The sequence below is a fragment of the Leucopleurus acutus genome (assembly GCF_964270905.1).
Source record: "Leucopleurus acutus genome assembly, chromosome: 13".
Lineage (NCBI taxonomy): Eukaryota > Metazoa > Chordata > Mammalia > Artiodactyla > Delphinidae > Leucopleurus > Leucopleurus acutus.
In genome coordinates, this window is record NC_139155.1 from 21,741,039 (window position 1) to 21,758,482 (window position 17,444).

At 36.6% G+C, this 17,444-nt stretch overlaps 1 protein-coding gene across 1 annotated transcript in view; it reads right to left on the reverse strand.

Moving 5' to 3' along the window:
- Positions 1-17,444, reverse strand: part of DCC (DCC netrin 1 receptor) — a gene marked incomplete at both ends in the record, with an annotated part of 1,161,813 nt that overhangs the window by 633,663 nt on the left and 510,706 nt on the right. Inside the window, one exon of the mRNA XM_082853095.1 lies at positions 9,638-9,922. Coding sequence (XP_082709221.1) covers positions 9,638-9,922 — 285 coding nt within the window. The remainder of the gene's footprint in view (positions 1-9,637; positions 9,923-17,444) is intronic.

Sequence of the window (17,444 nt, forward strand, 5' to 3'; positions counted from 1 at the left end):
TACTTTGTTCTGATACGCTGATTTGGATGAATTACATGAACATAATCTGACCTCAAATAGATATGTAGTTGGAAAAGGGAGGTGTATTTTTAGCAGCGTTTTCAGAGAATTGTAGATTATATCTTTTAAGACTGCACCAAAACTCAATAAGGAGTTTCCTGAAGGTTAGTTGTACTGTGAAATCTGACACCATATCAATAAACATTTTGTGTTATGTTATATAAAAATCCATTGGTCTATCTTGCATTTTGAAAATATTTTTTGCCCACGCTGGATTTAGTCACATCAATCAATGGTCATTTGGAATGGTACACTGAATGGGACATATCTTCCAAATGTTGACACATTTCATTATACAGTATCACAAAATCTCATTTGTTACTCTCACCACCAATCCCATCAGAAAGGCCTTTTAATATTGCAAAGCTGTCAAGATCCCCGTGGCAGACACAAGATTTCCAAATTTCTAATTTTGTCTTAAAAGCATGAACTTCATCCTTGTGAGCAAATACTATTTTCCTTGCACTGACTGACTCATTTCGTTCATTTTTGAGAAAATGTCTAACTAGTACTCAAGTCTGAATAGCTACAGTTTTCCTGCTGATGGTCCTTTCAAGTAAAAATGATGTCCCCCCCAAAAAAAGCAGCTAATTCATCTTGAAACTCAAATGATCACGGAAGCATTTACCCCTCAGAAAACACTGTACTTTGATATCCTTGATGTTTATTTCCCATTTTGACATGCAGAATATTAAAATGATATGTATTTAAGAATCAATATTTAATAAAATTAATAATTTTTACTGCTTCATCAAAGACATTCTTAGGTCACCATAGTGAAAAAATACCCCCCAAACACATTAGGATTATTGTTAAAATAGGTTTGACCTCACAGATCCCCTGAAATCATCTCGAGAAATGCTAGGAGTTCACAGACCATACTTTGAAGACCTGCTATAGCCACAGTCTCAACAAATTAAGCAGTTTTCTGAGGCATTCAAGAAGCCCATTTCCTTTCAACATGGGAATAATTTTGCATCCTTCAAGTAGAAGTAGAAATTGATAAATTAAATATACCTTTTCTCCTCCTTTTCCTCCTCCTCAACAATCATCATTATTATTTTGCAGTTAGGAAAGCAGTGCAAAACTTAAATATTTCCCATCATTCTCTTTCAGCAATAGGCCATTGCAAGTTAAAAAGCATCTTGGATCGGGCTTCCCTGGTGGCGCAGTGGTTGAGAGTCCGCCTGCCGATGCAGGGGACACGGGTTCGTGCCCCGGGCCGGGAAGATCCCACATGCCGCGGAGCGGCTGGGCCCGTGAGCCATGGCCGCTGAGCCTGCGCGTCCGGAGCCTCGGGAGAGGCAGAACAGTGAGAGGCCCGCGTACCGCACACACACACACCAAAAAAAGCATCTTGGATCAATAAACTGACACATTTAACCTACAATTCAGAAGTAAGAACTCAACTATCCTCAGGGCCCATGCACTAAAGAAGCATGGAGAAAGTGCACTAGTGAAAGTGGAGAGAATATTTTCCATTTAAAGACATTTCCTCACCCCACCTCCCCACCGCCAAAAAAAGGTTTCGTTAGACCTTACACTGGCCAAATTTTTTGAATCTGTGAGGCCAGCTGGAAGCTAGATTTGACTCTCTGCATTCCCTGGTTTTCCCAAACGCCTCGGGGCCACATAATTTTGCCTTCCTTCATGATCCATGACTAGGTTGAATATATAAATTATGCAAATTGGGATATGTTTCAGAATGAAAGGTAACTCTCTTTATAATTATTCTAGGACATCAAGTGTGACCAGGACTATCTTGTGCAAACTGGAAGGCATTCTTACTTACCCGCAATGACTTTTTTTTTTTTTTTTAATGGGGCCATTTTCCTAAACTATTGTTTAGGAACATCAACACTAAACTTAACATGGCAGAATCTAAAGAATAACTGAGGCATAGAGAAATTTAATGATGGACCATTGGCATCTGTGTCAGCAAGAAAAAAAAAAAAACTGGTTTTTACAACTTACTGTCTTCCTCAAAATAACTAGTATTTGCTTTTAATTTTTATGCTTTCTGAATGCAAAACCTTTTTCCCTCATTGTATACTCTTGATTTCTTTATTAAATTCCTGCCTCAGTGGAATATCAAACACTTTTCCAATTGGAAATAAAAGGGCACTGCAGGCTACAATGGGATATTCTCTTTGATTTCTTCCCAGGCATAAGAGTTACAAATTAATTTAACTTCACAGAGCCTCTGTCTGTATCCTCAGTTTCAAGCTAACCTACTGTCCACCTGCTGGCTGCTTAGCCATCCCCCATCTAGTTCTGTTTTAGGAAATTCAGCAGGTACCATGTGTTTTCAAACAAAAGTAGGTATCCTAATATGTGCTCTGAGCCAAAAATTCCACAAAACTCCTTCTAAATCTTTTAGAGTGTCTTTCATTAAAAACCAGCCTAATCCACACGGATCACAGGAATCTAAATTTATTTAATAAAAAACAAAATCTCCATCTGGCTGAAAGCCAAGGAGCTTTGAACAGAGAGGAAGAAGGGAGCCATTTCTCAGAAGCTCTAGGATTCTATTACTTTCCTTCCTTGTTTACACCAATTCAGTGCTAAAAATGGCATTCCCTGTCTGTAAATACTCCTACATCTGTTCATATTTCCTCTTTCCTTCTCCATGTACACACACATACTGCTATTTGTAGTTAGAGTTTGGAAGAAGAAAGGGAGTGTCTATTCCTATCATTGGCATGTGGTTATACCCCTTCTGTCTCACAGGCAAATTTTGAGTCTATCAGTTTCATTTTACAGCAGATCTGAAGGAAGTGATTTTTCTTTTACAGAATGATTTTTTTTTTTAAATTTTACAGCTGACAGTAGAATCCCAGAAAACAAATGTTGCCATTATGCTGTGTCAAAGTTAGTTTAGGGAACCTAGAAATCTTCATAATTTATATAAATGCATAAAGCAGCACTTATAACTTTCCAGAAAAGTAATGGACTTGTTATTCTCTCATTTTTGATAAAGAACCAAAAGTATTCAAAATATTTCCTCTTTGGCCAATGTTGAATAACTGAAGTTGTGCCCATAACTCTTGACTAAACGTGTCTTCTTTTATGCTCGAGGAATAAACTGATGTCCAATAGGACCAAAGAAGAAAGTTCTACCAGTTCTTTCATTAATTTTTGTGACTTTTGCACTCATAGGTTATGGGTTTTGCTTCCACACACCCTTGGAGAAACCCTCTTGTTTGTGTATGAAACAGGGAAGACTACCTGACCCTTCCGTCACCCACCCAGGGCTGCTTAATGTCACATTCCTAGGAAAGGCAGAACTGACCATACGTCAGCCCAGTAGACTCAGGAAAAGACAAGCTCTCTCCTTTTCAAGAAATGTTTATTCCTCCTTGTGGAGGGCAATCTCAAGCATATTGTGTGAAATAGCAAATTTCATTGAGGGAATGAAACTTAAGATTAGATAGTATAATCAATATCTAAACTCACTAAAGGTCGAGGATGAACATAGATAAACTAGTGGATTTGGTGAAGGAGAGACCACTGGTGACATTAGAATGATAGACTTGGCAACAAAAATGTCATAGATCTCCCAGTATTCCAAGTACTTTCAACTTGGAATCCTGGACCTTGTTGATCACCCCCAAAATAGCACTGGGAGATGAAGATTTATTCTTAGCAAATTCAAAAAGCAAACAGACGTTGTCTACGTGTTGTCTTACATATCCACGGTAAATCAGCTTAGATTTGCTAACATATGAGACTTTGTTGCATTTAAATGGGATTTCATCAACTCTGTGTGAAGCACTGGTTATCTCAGTTATCCTGCATTGGCTAAAAGACCTAACTTACAATAACTAATTCATATAATATAACATGCTTGTCCACTGGTTTCTGTGCTCTGCCCAGCTCAGGCTCCCCAGAAAGTCTGGATAAAGTTATCATATGAGGGGAGGGGGGCAAATCATGACATGGAACTTGGTCAGTTCACTGCCTGGGCAGTCAATTTATACAATAAAAAGTATTAAATCTTCTTTTGGTCTGCTTTCTATGACAATATAAACTGACTTTAATTTTTTTAAAAAAATATAAATGTAAACGTCTCCTATTTTATGAGATTGATTTTTGACCTTTACTTGTTGTATTTTAGCATGGCCTCATGGTTTTGAAAAATAAGAATTAGAATTTGTCTAGCAAACTTCTACCCTTAAACATTACAATTAGGCAGTATTGTGGATGAATGTGGATAAAATAATAAAAGAGATCCTTGGTAGTGAGATTTGGAAAGGCTGCTCTAGTCCAACTTCTAAACAGCTAAGGAAACTAAGGATTTCAGAGGATTAAAAGAATCGGCAATGACTAACAAAGATAAGATATTAAGAAGTCTTATTTACTGGCTAACTCTTATTTCTAAGCCAGTGTCTGTTGCGATATATCACATAGCCAAAGAAATGATGTTGACAGAGAGGTAAGGGTGAAAATCACGTATCAATGAGTTACTACAGAGGAAATAGTTGCAGGATACTCTGACTTCTAACAGATGTGAAAAGGAAATGAAGAAAATAAAGAGTACTATGGACAAATAGCACAAAACATGTAATAAACTACCACTAGGTCAATGAATACTTCGATATCCAGAATCAAAGTCAGGTAACTTAATAAAAGAAAAATAATCTTGATATGAGAATCAAAATCTTTAAAAGTGGAATTTCTAAGATGCTAAACTATGATAGTTACTAAGGACTTAGCAATTCTAGGCATTATACTTGGCCCAAAAAATTGCAGCCTCATAACCACCCTATGAAATTGTATGAAATTACACTCTACATTTTGCAAGGTTAATAAATTAAGACTTAGATTAAGTAATTTGCTCTAATTGCACAACTTGCAAGTGGTGAAATTGAGATTTGTACTTTGGTATCAGACTCCGTGCTTTTCACACTTTTATCATAATAATAGTTCCAACTGCAAATTTTAAATATTAATTAATTGATCAATATGAACCAAATCCATGGTTGGTCATGGTAATATGTCTGTTACTTTATTCTTTTCTAAGTACAGATAAGAGAGAAGCAGAAGAAATCATTTTATCCAACTTGGATCTATGAAAGACAAGTGTGCCCTGTTTATAGCATGGCACAGGAAATAGTTTTAGTCAAAACTAGCCTAAAGAAGGAAAGCAAACTATGGGAAAATCCTTCAAAGCAGAGAAAAACATTAAGTAGAATACAAAACTATCAGGTAATACAGTAATGTGATTTGCTCTTCACTTTCCTGTTTCTGTTTTTCTGAGTGTGTTTTATGCCATTGAATCCACTGTTCAAAAACCTTTAAGGATCCCCGATCACGAATAAAGTGAATAGAATCAAGTCTAAATTCCTAGACATGGGACTCAAGGTTCTCCATAAGGCAGGTTCAGCTTCTAACTCCAGATTGATCACCTGCTATTATTATTCTACAAATGGTTATCTCCTGATGACCTACAAAAGTAATCTCTCTAAAGACTTTGCAAATTTTCTACCTAGAATTGATGTATCCCTTGTCTGTGTTGATTTGGAACTAGAGATATTTACCTAAATTTACCATTCCCTGCCTTATATTAGTCATATGGCTCTGAATTAACTGTCTGGCTCGATGGTAAATTTCAAAACAAAGAATGTGTCTTCTTTGTTTTCCTCTACAGATTATTATTCTGTAGAAATTATACAAATAAATGGTAGGAAAGTGTAATTAGCTTTGAAATATAAGTAATATTTAGTCAAACTAAAAAGTTTAATGCAGTCATTGGTTAATAATAAATTCTTAGAGATGAACATATTCTGAAACTCTTTTAAAACCAAAAAACACAGTTTTCCTTTTAAATAATATGCCTTTGGGGATGGTTTCTATTAAAATTTATTCCAATAAAAAATAAATATTATAGAGAAAAATCATTCAAAATATATTTTAGTCCAACTTATTCCATTAAAAGCCAATGTCTCTAATTACATAGATATTTAGTTCAAGTCTATCCATGATCCAGAATCATCTAATTATAGTTAAACGAATGAACAACAGATTGAATTACCAATTGATCAATTCAATTAGGCCATTAAGAAAACTGAAATCAGAGTTCCAGTGTATGGGCCAGTTATTTTAGTCAACCTAGTGCCCAAAGCAGATTTATAATTCATCAATTCAGTCTACTGTTTGGCACTCAGACATGATGAGATCTGAATAAAGTGGACCTGACGATCACTATGGCTGTTTCAATCCCTGCTACATTCTCCATCACAGACAATGAGACATTTTAAACCATCTCAACTCTTAGTGTTTTGTTATCAATATTTCAAAAAAAAAATCCTTTATAATAATTTAATAGTAACTTACTCCGTTAAAAATATATAATTCCCCATAATTTTGCCTTCAAACATTAATCAACAAATTAGTTACCAATTTTCCTACCTTTTAATGAAACAAATAATTATCCATTTAATCTTGAAAATATACAATGTTACGAGAAAAATCTCTTTTAAAAATTTGTAATTTAATTTGAGCACAATAACACCACTACCCTGCTCCTAATCTCAGGAAAAGTGCCACTACCTAGCTTCATCTGAGCGTGGACTCCATTCCCTGCCTCTTGAGGCACATCTGATATGTCTCCAAGACCTGTCCTTACTATCTCCCCACCCATCTTCATTTCTGAATCCTTTCTGATACCACTTCAGTAGCAGCTTTTGATCACTTCTCTCCAGAATTAATGCTGTACATTCTACCGTATCTTTCTTCCTTTAGTTTATCGTCCTTGCTTCCAAGTTCTCCTCCTTCAACACTTCCTATGCCCTATGACCTAGTTAAACAGAATGCGTGCCGTTCCTCTGAATGTGTGCAGTTCCTCTGAAAAGCTCTTATCTCTATTTTCTCTGTGTTTTGCTGATGCGGTTCTTTCCTCCTGGTGTAGTCTTCCCTTGGCCTAGCTACTACTTGTTCTTCAAGACTGGCACATTGTTTTTCTCTCTTACGTAAGGGGATGACACTCTGTATTTCTTCTTTCAAAGAACGGTCTACTTGCTTTATCTATTTCACCCACTAGACAACCGTTTGCGGGGGTATTATCTTTCAACTTCGTATTCCTAGTAACCTGTGTGACGACAGGTACATAAGATTCACTCAAAAGCTTGTTGAGTAAACTGCAACTGCTTGCTGGAAGACAGCATTTCGAAACAACTATTTGATTCTTAAAATCTGAATTTAATAAATCTCTGTTACTTGGTGATATTAGACACCTGATACATAAAAGTGGCAACCTGAAATGTATTCTACATAAACTTGAATAAGGGCATCAAATTACATATTATTTAGAAATGGATAACTCTCCACACATATGCACACAAATGAAAGTACTCTCTTTATGAACTGTGGTAAAAACAAGTGTTGAACAAAGTTGCAGAACTTCAAATTGGCATTTATGTTTCAAATTAAAGGGAAAATAGATAAGTTCATCAGTCAACATGACATTTAAATGGCCATGGAAGAATGTATTTTTTTTAAAGAGTGGTAACCATATACGTGCCACTTTAATGCTTCTAAGTCATGTTAATAATATGATGGATTTCTATTTTAACTGTGTCTATCTTACCCTATTAAATACATGTTACAATAGAGAAAGGGCAATATACCTGTGTAATTATGACTTCCTCAAACTGGTACTTATAGAAAGCGGAAATTGATTCAGAAAGAATTAGCACAATTTTAAAAATGAGGAAACACTAAATGGCAACTAAAAGAATTTTGTACTTGTTGTGGATTTGTGAATTTGACCTCTAAACCAGTTTGCAAACTCTGGGATAAATGGGACAAACATGGTCTTCCAGCAAGGTCCTTTATGTGGTCAACAATATACAATACAGGATTAATCAAGTATGCTAATAATGTGTGTGTGTTTATTACCTTAGCTCATAACTCCTTTGTGAAGTTTATACTTGAATTCATAGAACTTTGAGAAAAATTCTCATTAGATGTAGTGATTTAAAAAAAAAAATACGAGTTTTCATTCAGGTAAGTAATACCCACACACCTCCAAAGTACAACGACATATTCTTGATTTTAGCCAAATTAACAATAAGAAATTTGGCTTTAAATAAATCTCCACGGATTACAATGCAAATGTGTTTTGCAAGGTGAAGAAATGAATGTAAATGGTGATTTGATGATTATCTCTCTGTGCCTTTCAAATGTTTCCATTTCATATTTAATATTTAATTAGTCCAACTTTATCCCTTAATACCACTGGAAAACACACCTTTCGGTCGTATTAACATAGTCAAACATATTCTTGCCAATTTTCTACGTGGCTTACCTGGGCTTCGCATCTGATTGACTCAGATGCATTATTAAGGGTATGTGAATATAAATATTTAAAATTTTTGTGTATCTAATGGATGCGTAAATAAATGCATGTACGTGTTGGGAATAAATGCTGCATTTGCATCTGTCACTGCCTAGAGGATGGAAGGCAACAGTGTCACTGATGGTTATTGACACATTTAAGTCAGTATCCCTGTGACTAACAGAGGAGAGAATACACAAAAGGGTTAGAAGCGGTTTTAGAGATGTCCTAAATTGAGGTCTCTGGAAACTTTCAATCACATTGCTAGTCTGCATTTGGAATGACTTGGGGATGTTACCCTCTACCTAGCAGAAGGACTTGTGACCACTACATACAGAATGTGGAGACAAGAGCCAATGCCCTTTGACAGCGAGTCTGTTACAATTACTCAAGTGTTGCCTTCTTTGTGATTCTCACAAATGAGTCTAAATAAACCCTACAAGTAAAATTAAATGAGAAAGTATTGATAGATATTACATAGATATAAGATAGTAGCAGTTATTGGAAGAGATCTTAGAAAATATCCATTCTAACCTCTGATTATTTAGGAGAGAAAAATGAGGCCAGAGTCTTAGAGATTTTCCAGGGAAGAGAAAGGGAGATAACAGATGGAAAGAAACATTTTCCTTATCATAGTATCAATCACACTTTATTGTAATTACTCGTATGTCCATGTTCACCCAGAATTCTATATAAGCCAGGCTCTGTGTCAGTCTCAGTCATTGCTGTATCCCTAGTACTTAGCACAATGCTTCACAGAAATGAGTGTATGAATGGATAAGCAAATGAATGTTCACTATTAAGCTGGGGAAGTCTCTTAACCTTGCTAAGCCTCACCTTCATCCTCTGAAAATGGGGATAACAATAACTACCTCTTAGACTATTACCAGAGGAGAATCAAATAACATAAAAAATGTTTAGCAATGGGCTTTGCACAAAGCAGCACTCATTAACTATTAATGGAATGAGTGAGTGAATGAAGCCAAACATAAGGAAAATACCTGTTACTGTTGTACCAGAAAGTTCAACTACAAACCATGGAGAGATAAGAAAAGCTTTTGGCATACCCTCATCTAATGGTTCATTTAGAAAGGAAGAAAAATATATAAAACTAAATGCAATACACAATACAGAACTTAAACACAACTACTAAATATGTGTTAAAGGAAAACTTGCTCAAACAACTCTAGAAAATATAATTCTGAAGAGAATAAAGAGCGCTAATCTTATCAGCAGTACCTGATAAGATTCTCACTTCTGCTTCATTTCCTGTTCTTGAGCTGGCTGGATTCCGGGCTAAGCATCGATAGATTCCAATGTCTCCCAGTTGAAGTCTACTGATTTGCAAGGCTCCAGAGGGCAAGACCACCACGCGGGAGTCGCCCGGGATGGGAGTCAGGTCTTGTTGGTTTTTCTGCCAGTGTATGGTTGGCATTGGCTCCCCAATGACTTCACACTTGAGCAGCACTGTGTCGCCCATGAAGGCAGTGACAGATTCTGTCTGGGAGAGGAACCTCAGTGGTCCTAGGAGAAACACAAAGAACAAAGGGTAAATCTTTCAGAGGAGGCACAGTAGTCACCAAATAAAAAATCACACCTGTATTCTTTTTAGAAAATTGTATTCTATAAAGCATCTTCTCAAAATACATCTCGTTTGCTCTCCACGTTTTACCACATTACGTCTGGCCCGACAGTAGTTTCCGTGACTGAAAAATGATAAAGATGTTGACATTAACCTCTAGAAGCTAACTGTTTTGTTTTTATTGGGTAATGAAACAGCCTTATAAAACAAACAAAGCAGGCAAGATCATCCTAATTTTATACATGAGGGAACTGAGGTTCAGAGAAGTGAAATTCCACATGCATTCACACAGTTACTACAATGTAATCCTGCCAAGGGGACCTGGTTCTTCCCAATTCTCATCCTATGCTCTTACTGTTAGCCAACTTTGGACAAAGGACTATGAAGTTATGGGGATTTATGAAGGACTGGCCATATGACATAACCCAGCGCACTTTCAAGAAAGATGAGTCTTGAAATTATAGTAAAAAAGAACAATCTTTCATGGGCTGACTCCTTAAGGTAAATGACCATCAGTATTTGCCAGTTATAGCTGTGGTGAAATGAAAAAATGCTTAAGTTGGAATTAGACTAGTTTGTGTTTCTAGTCTGGCTGGGCCACCTACTCTGTGTGAGTCCTTTGGTAACTTGCTTCATTTCTTTGGTCTATAAAATGGGAGAGTAGTGAATTCAACAAATACAACTACTATGATGTTCATCTGAAATAACATGTAAAAAAGATGCAACCATATGGATGATTAAGCAAAGGTAGGAAAAATGAAAAGACAAAAGAATAAATAAACTGGCTATCACTGAGCATGAAGGATGGTGAGAGAGAAGCCTCCTCCATCATGATGCTGCATATGAGAAGGGTAGAAGATATCTGGAGCCTGCCCTCTTGAACCCCCTTTTATGAACAGATGGATATTTGTGACCCTAGTTCTTTGACCGTGAAAACATTTTTTGCGATTACAAACAAACATATTTGAATGAATTATGTCACCACTGATGGATCACTGGCAATTTTACTTTCTAGAGTTAATCCAATTAACTAATTTTAATTTCTTGATTTGTGTTCTATTCATCACAGTTATATTCCAATATTTTAATTTTACTGGAATTGGTTTCCCTGTATGTGCATTTCACAATAAAATTTGATTCATTCATCAGTTTGGGTTTCATGTCAAGTTTTTCTGATCATATTTGCATTACTGCGATTTTTATTTTATAGATCTATTATAAGTAGGTCAAAGTTTCCTAGGTCTCAGTTTAAATTTTGTCAAGAAACTTTCCACCAGTATTTAGTCAATAACAAATTCTAATGTGTTCAGCTTTAACTACTGTTAGGTTTATTTGGGGCCCATTAATCCTCACAAACCTAACTTTCCCTATAATCTGATAAAAATTTTGCTGGAGTGAAAAGGGCAAAGGCAAAATGACCTAGGTTAAAACATCATAATTTAATATGAGAGACAATCAGAAATGCTGTAGAGAAGTCTCATATCCTAGGCTAAGGTAGCATTTCATGTCCCTTTCAGGGATTAGTCTTTTGAGCCACAGGGTAACTGAATCTATGAAAAAGGAAATTACATCAGTATCACATACGGAATAGATTTAAGTTGCCAAAGATGGTCTACCACTCACTACCGCCACACTCATAAACAGACCTACAGATCTGGAGATGTGGCACCATGGTTTAGCAAGGACAATTGATTCTAGACCAAAGAGAAATATGAATTTTGATGCATATGTTAATTTATCAACGGAAATATATCCTACACTTAGGTATGAAAATTACTCATCTGGAATCTAGATCCATGGAGCTATCTGTCTCAACAGTACAGATGTGTCTACCGTGGGAGCAAACCACATGCCTAGTTTTATTCTTCTCATTTAGTTAACTGGAAATAATCTATAACTATGCTGGATCCACCACTGAATGAAGACCAAAAGGAATCCATTAACTTGTGCCCTAGCTCATCGTTCAAAGTCCAATTTCCAGGCTGTCTGTAGCGTATAATCTTGAGTGTATTCAAAAGAAGCCACATTAATCTACTAAATTTAAATTTAAAGCATATACTTGAACAGCGAATGGTTTATATATACTACACAAGGCAAATCTGCAATGAGTAGTGTCCAGATGTTGTGACGGTTACGTATGTCAAGATATTTTTCAAATACGTTTCTGATTTGTTTCCTTAATAGCTTTCTTCTTGGTCTTCACATCCCTACCATTTTATTTTACAGTTAAGGAAACACCGTTGGGAGTAATTTACCCACACATACAAGTTATACATTTTACACAAAGGAGGTAAGAATAAAATATTTTTGATAAGTTGATAAAATATCTGGATACTTCTATATATTCAGATATATGGTCCGGTACAAGTTACATACACTGGATAAAATTCTAAATATGTATTTTACATCTGAATGTCTGTGGTATTCACAAAATTCACCTAAAGAGTTCCAGAGCACAGAATAAAACATAAAATGAAAGAGTAATTCAAATTGATACTCAACAGTTGGTTCCTTTATATAAACTTCATCTAGCTGGAAGAATCATAGATGAGGCATGAGATTATATATTAATATAATTGGGCTTAATGGAGTTGGCTATTGTTCCACATGCTTAATCACTATGGTTATTTTAGATCTTAATAAACAGGGGGTTGGAATTACCTCTTAAAATTTAATGATGCGATGTTTGAAAACTTCAAATAGTTGATTATTTGATATAGTGAGAAATTATAAACATGATTTGTAGCTTTTTCTTTGTGTCTCTACAAAGGAAACTCCAAGCATCAAAAAGAAATTCTAGGTCTACGAGGTTCTATATGGCTTGAAATAATGCTTCCAGTATTGTGCTGTCTTTGATCACTCTCATCTCGTGGTCGTGCAACAAACCAGCAACAGTATTAAAAGAAGAAGTTATAGGCTATCAACTTAGTACTATATTTTCAAGGCAGAGTATGAGCACCTACGTATGAACAGTAAACTCACTGTAACTCATAAGAATGAAATACAGTGTTTCCAGAAGAGTCATTTAAGGCTCTAATGCAATACAAAGATACAGGTATAATTTTAACGAGATCTTCAGGAAAATTGCTACCCGCTCATCAAGAGCCTGCTCATGGAAAAAGCCTGCTTCAACTCATTAGATCACATTTGATAGACTGTAATCATAACACGAATGGTATTCCTATCACTACTCTTTTCTTACCTAAATCCATTCTAAACATAGTCAGAAGAGGAGCGTTTCTAAATCACCACAAAGTTTTTTTTGTTTTTTTCACTCAAGAAACTCTAACATTCCATTCCCTAATATTGCCTCATACCCTAAATCCTGGTACCCAAGAATCTAATACAGTGTTCCTTCCAGACTCATCTTCCACAATTCCTACGAAAGAATTCTTGGATTTATTGAACAGGTCTATACCTGGCTCCCTCTTGATTGTATTTCTCATGAAATTTCCTCTTAAGAAGTATACCTTCTCCCCTAACATCTCCCTATCAAATCTGTCATCATTCTTAAAGTTCTAAGTCAAAAAAATCCTCTTTTCCTTAGTCTTACTTACCAGAAATCATCTCTTAATCTTTTGAATTTTTACAGAACTTATAACTTAAGATAGAATGACAGAGTTGACTGTATAAATAAAAGGCTGACAAGTGTTTATATGTTTGTATATGTGTTTTTTCAGTCCACAGAATATATCAAATATCTACTGAAAGAAAAAAAAAAACACAAATGTTTACTGAGGTTCCATGTCTAAGTAGACTATTACAAGCATGAAAATTTTGATAACTGCATTTGAGTGTTGGTGTATCACTTTCTAACATACTCTGTGGCAGTTTAGGATGGTGAATAACACACCTGGGTGCCAGATTACCTTGGCCTTTATTTATTTATTTATTTTTTTTTACAGAATAGAGACGTTCAAGGCCACCATAAAACCATAAATAGCGACTGATCATCTCTATCCATTAAAAAGATGCCTTTTTCCCTTGGCATCAACCAACTGGGCTGAATTCTAGGATGGGGCTTTTGGTGATTTTAGGAACCAAGTGGAACCTTTCTCTTCTTGGGAATGTCCCACTTGCGGACACGAACAGATGGGGGGGGTTGTTTGTTTGTTTAATTGTTGCCCCTTGCCTCCATTTGATATCAGTTGGTAAACAGAGAAATGGCACCAAAACAAAATGAAATGAAAAACCCAAAGAACAAACAGAAAACCCTAAATCAACCCTCAAGGTTGGTCTCAGGGTTTTACACATGACAACATCAATTCAACCCCCATGCAATGTGATTACCTGGAGAGCTGCTGGATCCAGACCAATGACACAGGAGACCTGAGTTTTATCACTGACACTATTCTAAGCTCCTTTATAAATTAACTCCTTTACTCCTAACAACAGCTCTTCAAGTATTACAGTCTCCACTTCATAGATGGAACTGGAAAGGGAAAGAAACTCATTCAAATGTTTACATTATGTATGATGGTTTAAAAAAAGGTTTTGTCCTGAATGATACTTCTTAAAATACCCTATTTCCCCAATCTAAGTGAAAATGTCCCCAAAGGAGTTTTTTGTTTAATATAACAGTACTTCCTGACTCTTCAACCCCCAAGTATCAGCACAATACTAGAAAACTCTGTTTAGTAAGTATATTCCGCCCCAGACTGAATTTTTACAGACAAACTTCAGCCTGAAGTATTGTGCAATTAAAAATAGCACACAAACCTATGCCTGGTTGTTTCCATGGAGGCCTTTCATTATTAGCCTTGGGGAAAGTCTGTTTCCCAGAATGAATTATACCCAAGGTTCCTACCTTCACCCCTAGCCTGGCCCAGGATTCTAAGACAGCTGGACTTGTTGGAAGTGTCTCATCCCAGCTAACTGACAGGTTTACACATCACTTGCACCTCTGTACATTAACAAAGACCAGCACCCATTAGTGCGGGGTCAGTTCAGGAACCATAATAAGGAAAGAACAGGTTGTTTTACATAAAGAAAGATCAGGCACGCGTATATGGGAACTCCATTTTATCCCCTGTCCTAGAAATGATAAACATAGACACTTAGAACTTAAATTTTATAAGCTACTAATAGTAAAAGTGCCTGGGCTTCAGCATCAGAAATTTTATTGATGTTAACTATCCTAATTACAGTTGTATAATAAGCATTAAATGTTGTTAGCAAGAGATATATAGCCACTATGAGAGTACCGAGGAGAAATGGGTCTCACCCTGTTTATTTCGATTTTTGTAAAGGACACTTCCTAATTCTCTAACACTAATTTTTACACTAAAAGCATTCATTAAGTGTCTATTTATATAGGTTACTTTGTTAAATGTTACCCAAGGCCTGATAAACAGCCATAACTACAATTCTTTTCTAGAACATTTACTTACTATACTAACTGTCAGGTGCTTAATTACCTGGGATTTCATGGTACCAACACAGTATCAGAATTCTCATCTCCTCAGAGGGGCCTCCCCCAAATCGAGATAGAACCAATTATTCTTGTATGTCCCCTTTGCAACATTTACTTCAATTACAACTTATTAACTGTGGAGTTCATTTAATAGCCATCTTCCCAGCTAACCTGTAAATTCCACAAAAGCAGAGCTGGTTCTATTTTATTCTGTACTCTGAGCACTTAGCACAGTGCATGGCATATACTCGTCCATCATATATATGCTAATGAGAAAGTATGTACGATTGGTCAGATAATTAGTTTAGGCAAATATCCCAGGCTCTTATACACTGGGAAATCTAGGAAGAAGAGCGTAAAGAGAGGGAGAAAACAAGGATTTATTCAGGGAAAGTGAAAAAGAGCTGAGCCTAATAAGCATACAAAGTCACCCATACAGTCTTTCCTTTGAAAAGATTGTCAGGGGGTGGGTGGGGGAAGCGATGTCTAGCGCATCCATGAAAATTTTATCTAAGGCCCGTAAGTTTAAATTGTGAAACAGTGATATTTCGAATGAGAATTCCCCGTCTTCCTTCAAATCACTGTCCCCAGAAACAAAGTTATCAGTGGTCTCAGGACCAGCCCCCACCCAGCTGGGACAGGCAGGGCAATGGCTCCAGCCATCAGTCAGGCTCTGGCCAATACAGATTTGTTTCAGGAGCTAGGCACAACCAAACTGTTGGCTGTCACCAGGGCAGTAGAAATGTTAACAGCAAAGCAGCAAACATTTCTCATTTGGGCTTTTCCTTTGTGATGCTAAAAAAAAATGAGGTAGAAAATCACCATGGCAATGAATGCTGCTAAATCTTCAGGGACGTCAAAAGTGTGAGGCTCCGAGAATTAAAATAATGAGAACAATAGTCTCTCTGCACTCTTCTACCCATGCACACACGCATCACATAGACTAGGAGAAATCTTTCATTCAGATCCAGATAGTCAGAAAGTTTGAATAGCTTAGACATGCACTCTTGTTCATTTAATTCTAAGCTACTTTGCTTTTTAAGCAAAAGTGGAAACAAAGCATTCCAGGTTTCTGCCAGGACTCTCCTCCTCCTGGGAGGCCTCTCCTCCACCCACAACACCCTCAGATTGGGCCTATTCCTTCTTTGAAATTTTAATCTCAAAATGGTACATTCTTCTGATTTGCCCTCTGGCCTCTTTGGCAGACTATCAGGGTCCACATCTCCTCCTACAGAAGGTCTAATTATTAAGTAATTAAAGTTCATTCAATAAAAATAGACTTAACAATTGGGGGACGGACCTTGGGATTGGAAATCTCTCTTGCTTTTAAATATTCAGCAGTGTGGTAATATCCTGTAACTGCCAGAGGAGAGCTGAAGTAGATGCTTTGTTCGCTCCAAATTAAAGCTTCACAGCCACCTCCCTTCAAAGCCAGACCTTGTTTGCCCCCTTTTAAATTAGCTCAGGGGAAGAGAATAGACATAATCCAAAGAGAAGTTTTCTAGATTTCGTTGCTTTTCAGAAGCCAGAAGACCAATAAAGGGTTCTTAGAATATGTTACAAGCATATTTCCGTATGTCCCTCTGAGAGTGATCATTTCCCTCCTTACGTTTTCCCCCAGGTTTTTGTTTTTGTTTTAGCAACTTCATTTTCACTCGTGAAATTACAGACTCCTAGGTAGCTGGCTAAAGAGCCATGGCTGGAATGTGGCATTACAAAACAAGTCTAGGAAGTGTGTCTGTCGGGTACCGGCCACACTCCTTCAGTGTGTGATCTTATAAGAAACACCCATGTGGCCAATTAGTTGAACTCAGAAGGATGTAACAGAAGAAGTGTGCAAGGGAAAGAAACCTGTAGGCAAATTACACAGTCAGTTTGTCTGTCCAGCTCTGCAAGATTAGCAGCACATAATGAACTCATTTCCTTGGCAAAAAACAGTCAATGAGGAAATGTCATCAAAGAAGTCTTTTTCAGAATCACGCTTGGGGTTTGTTCAATATAAATACTCTAAAGGGCTGGTATTTTCCCAGATCTCTGAAAACTTGATTATA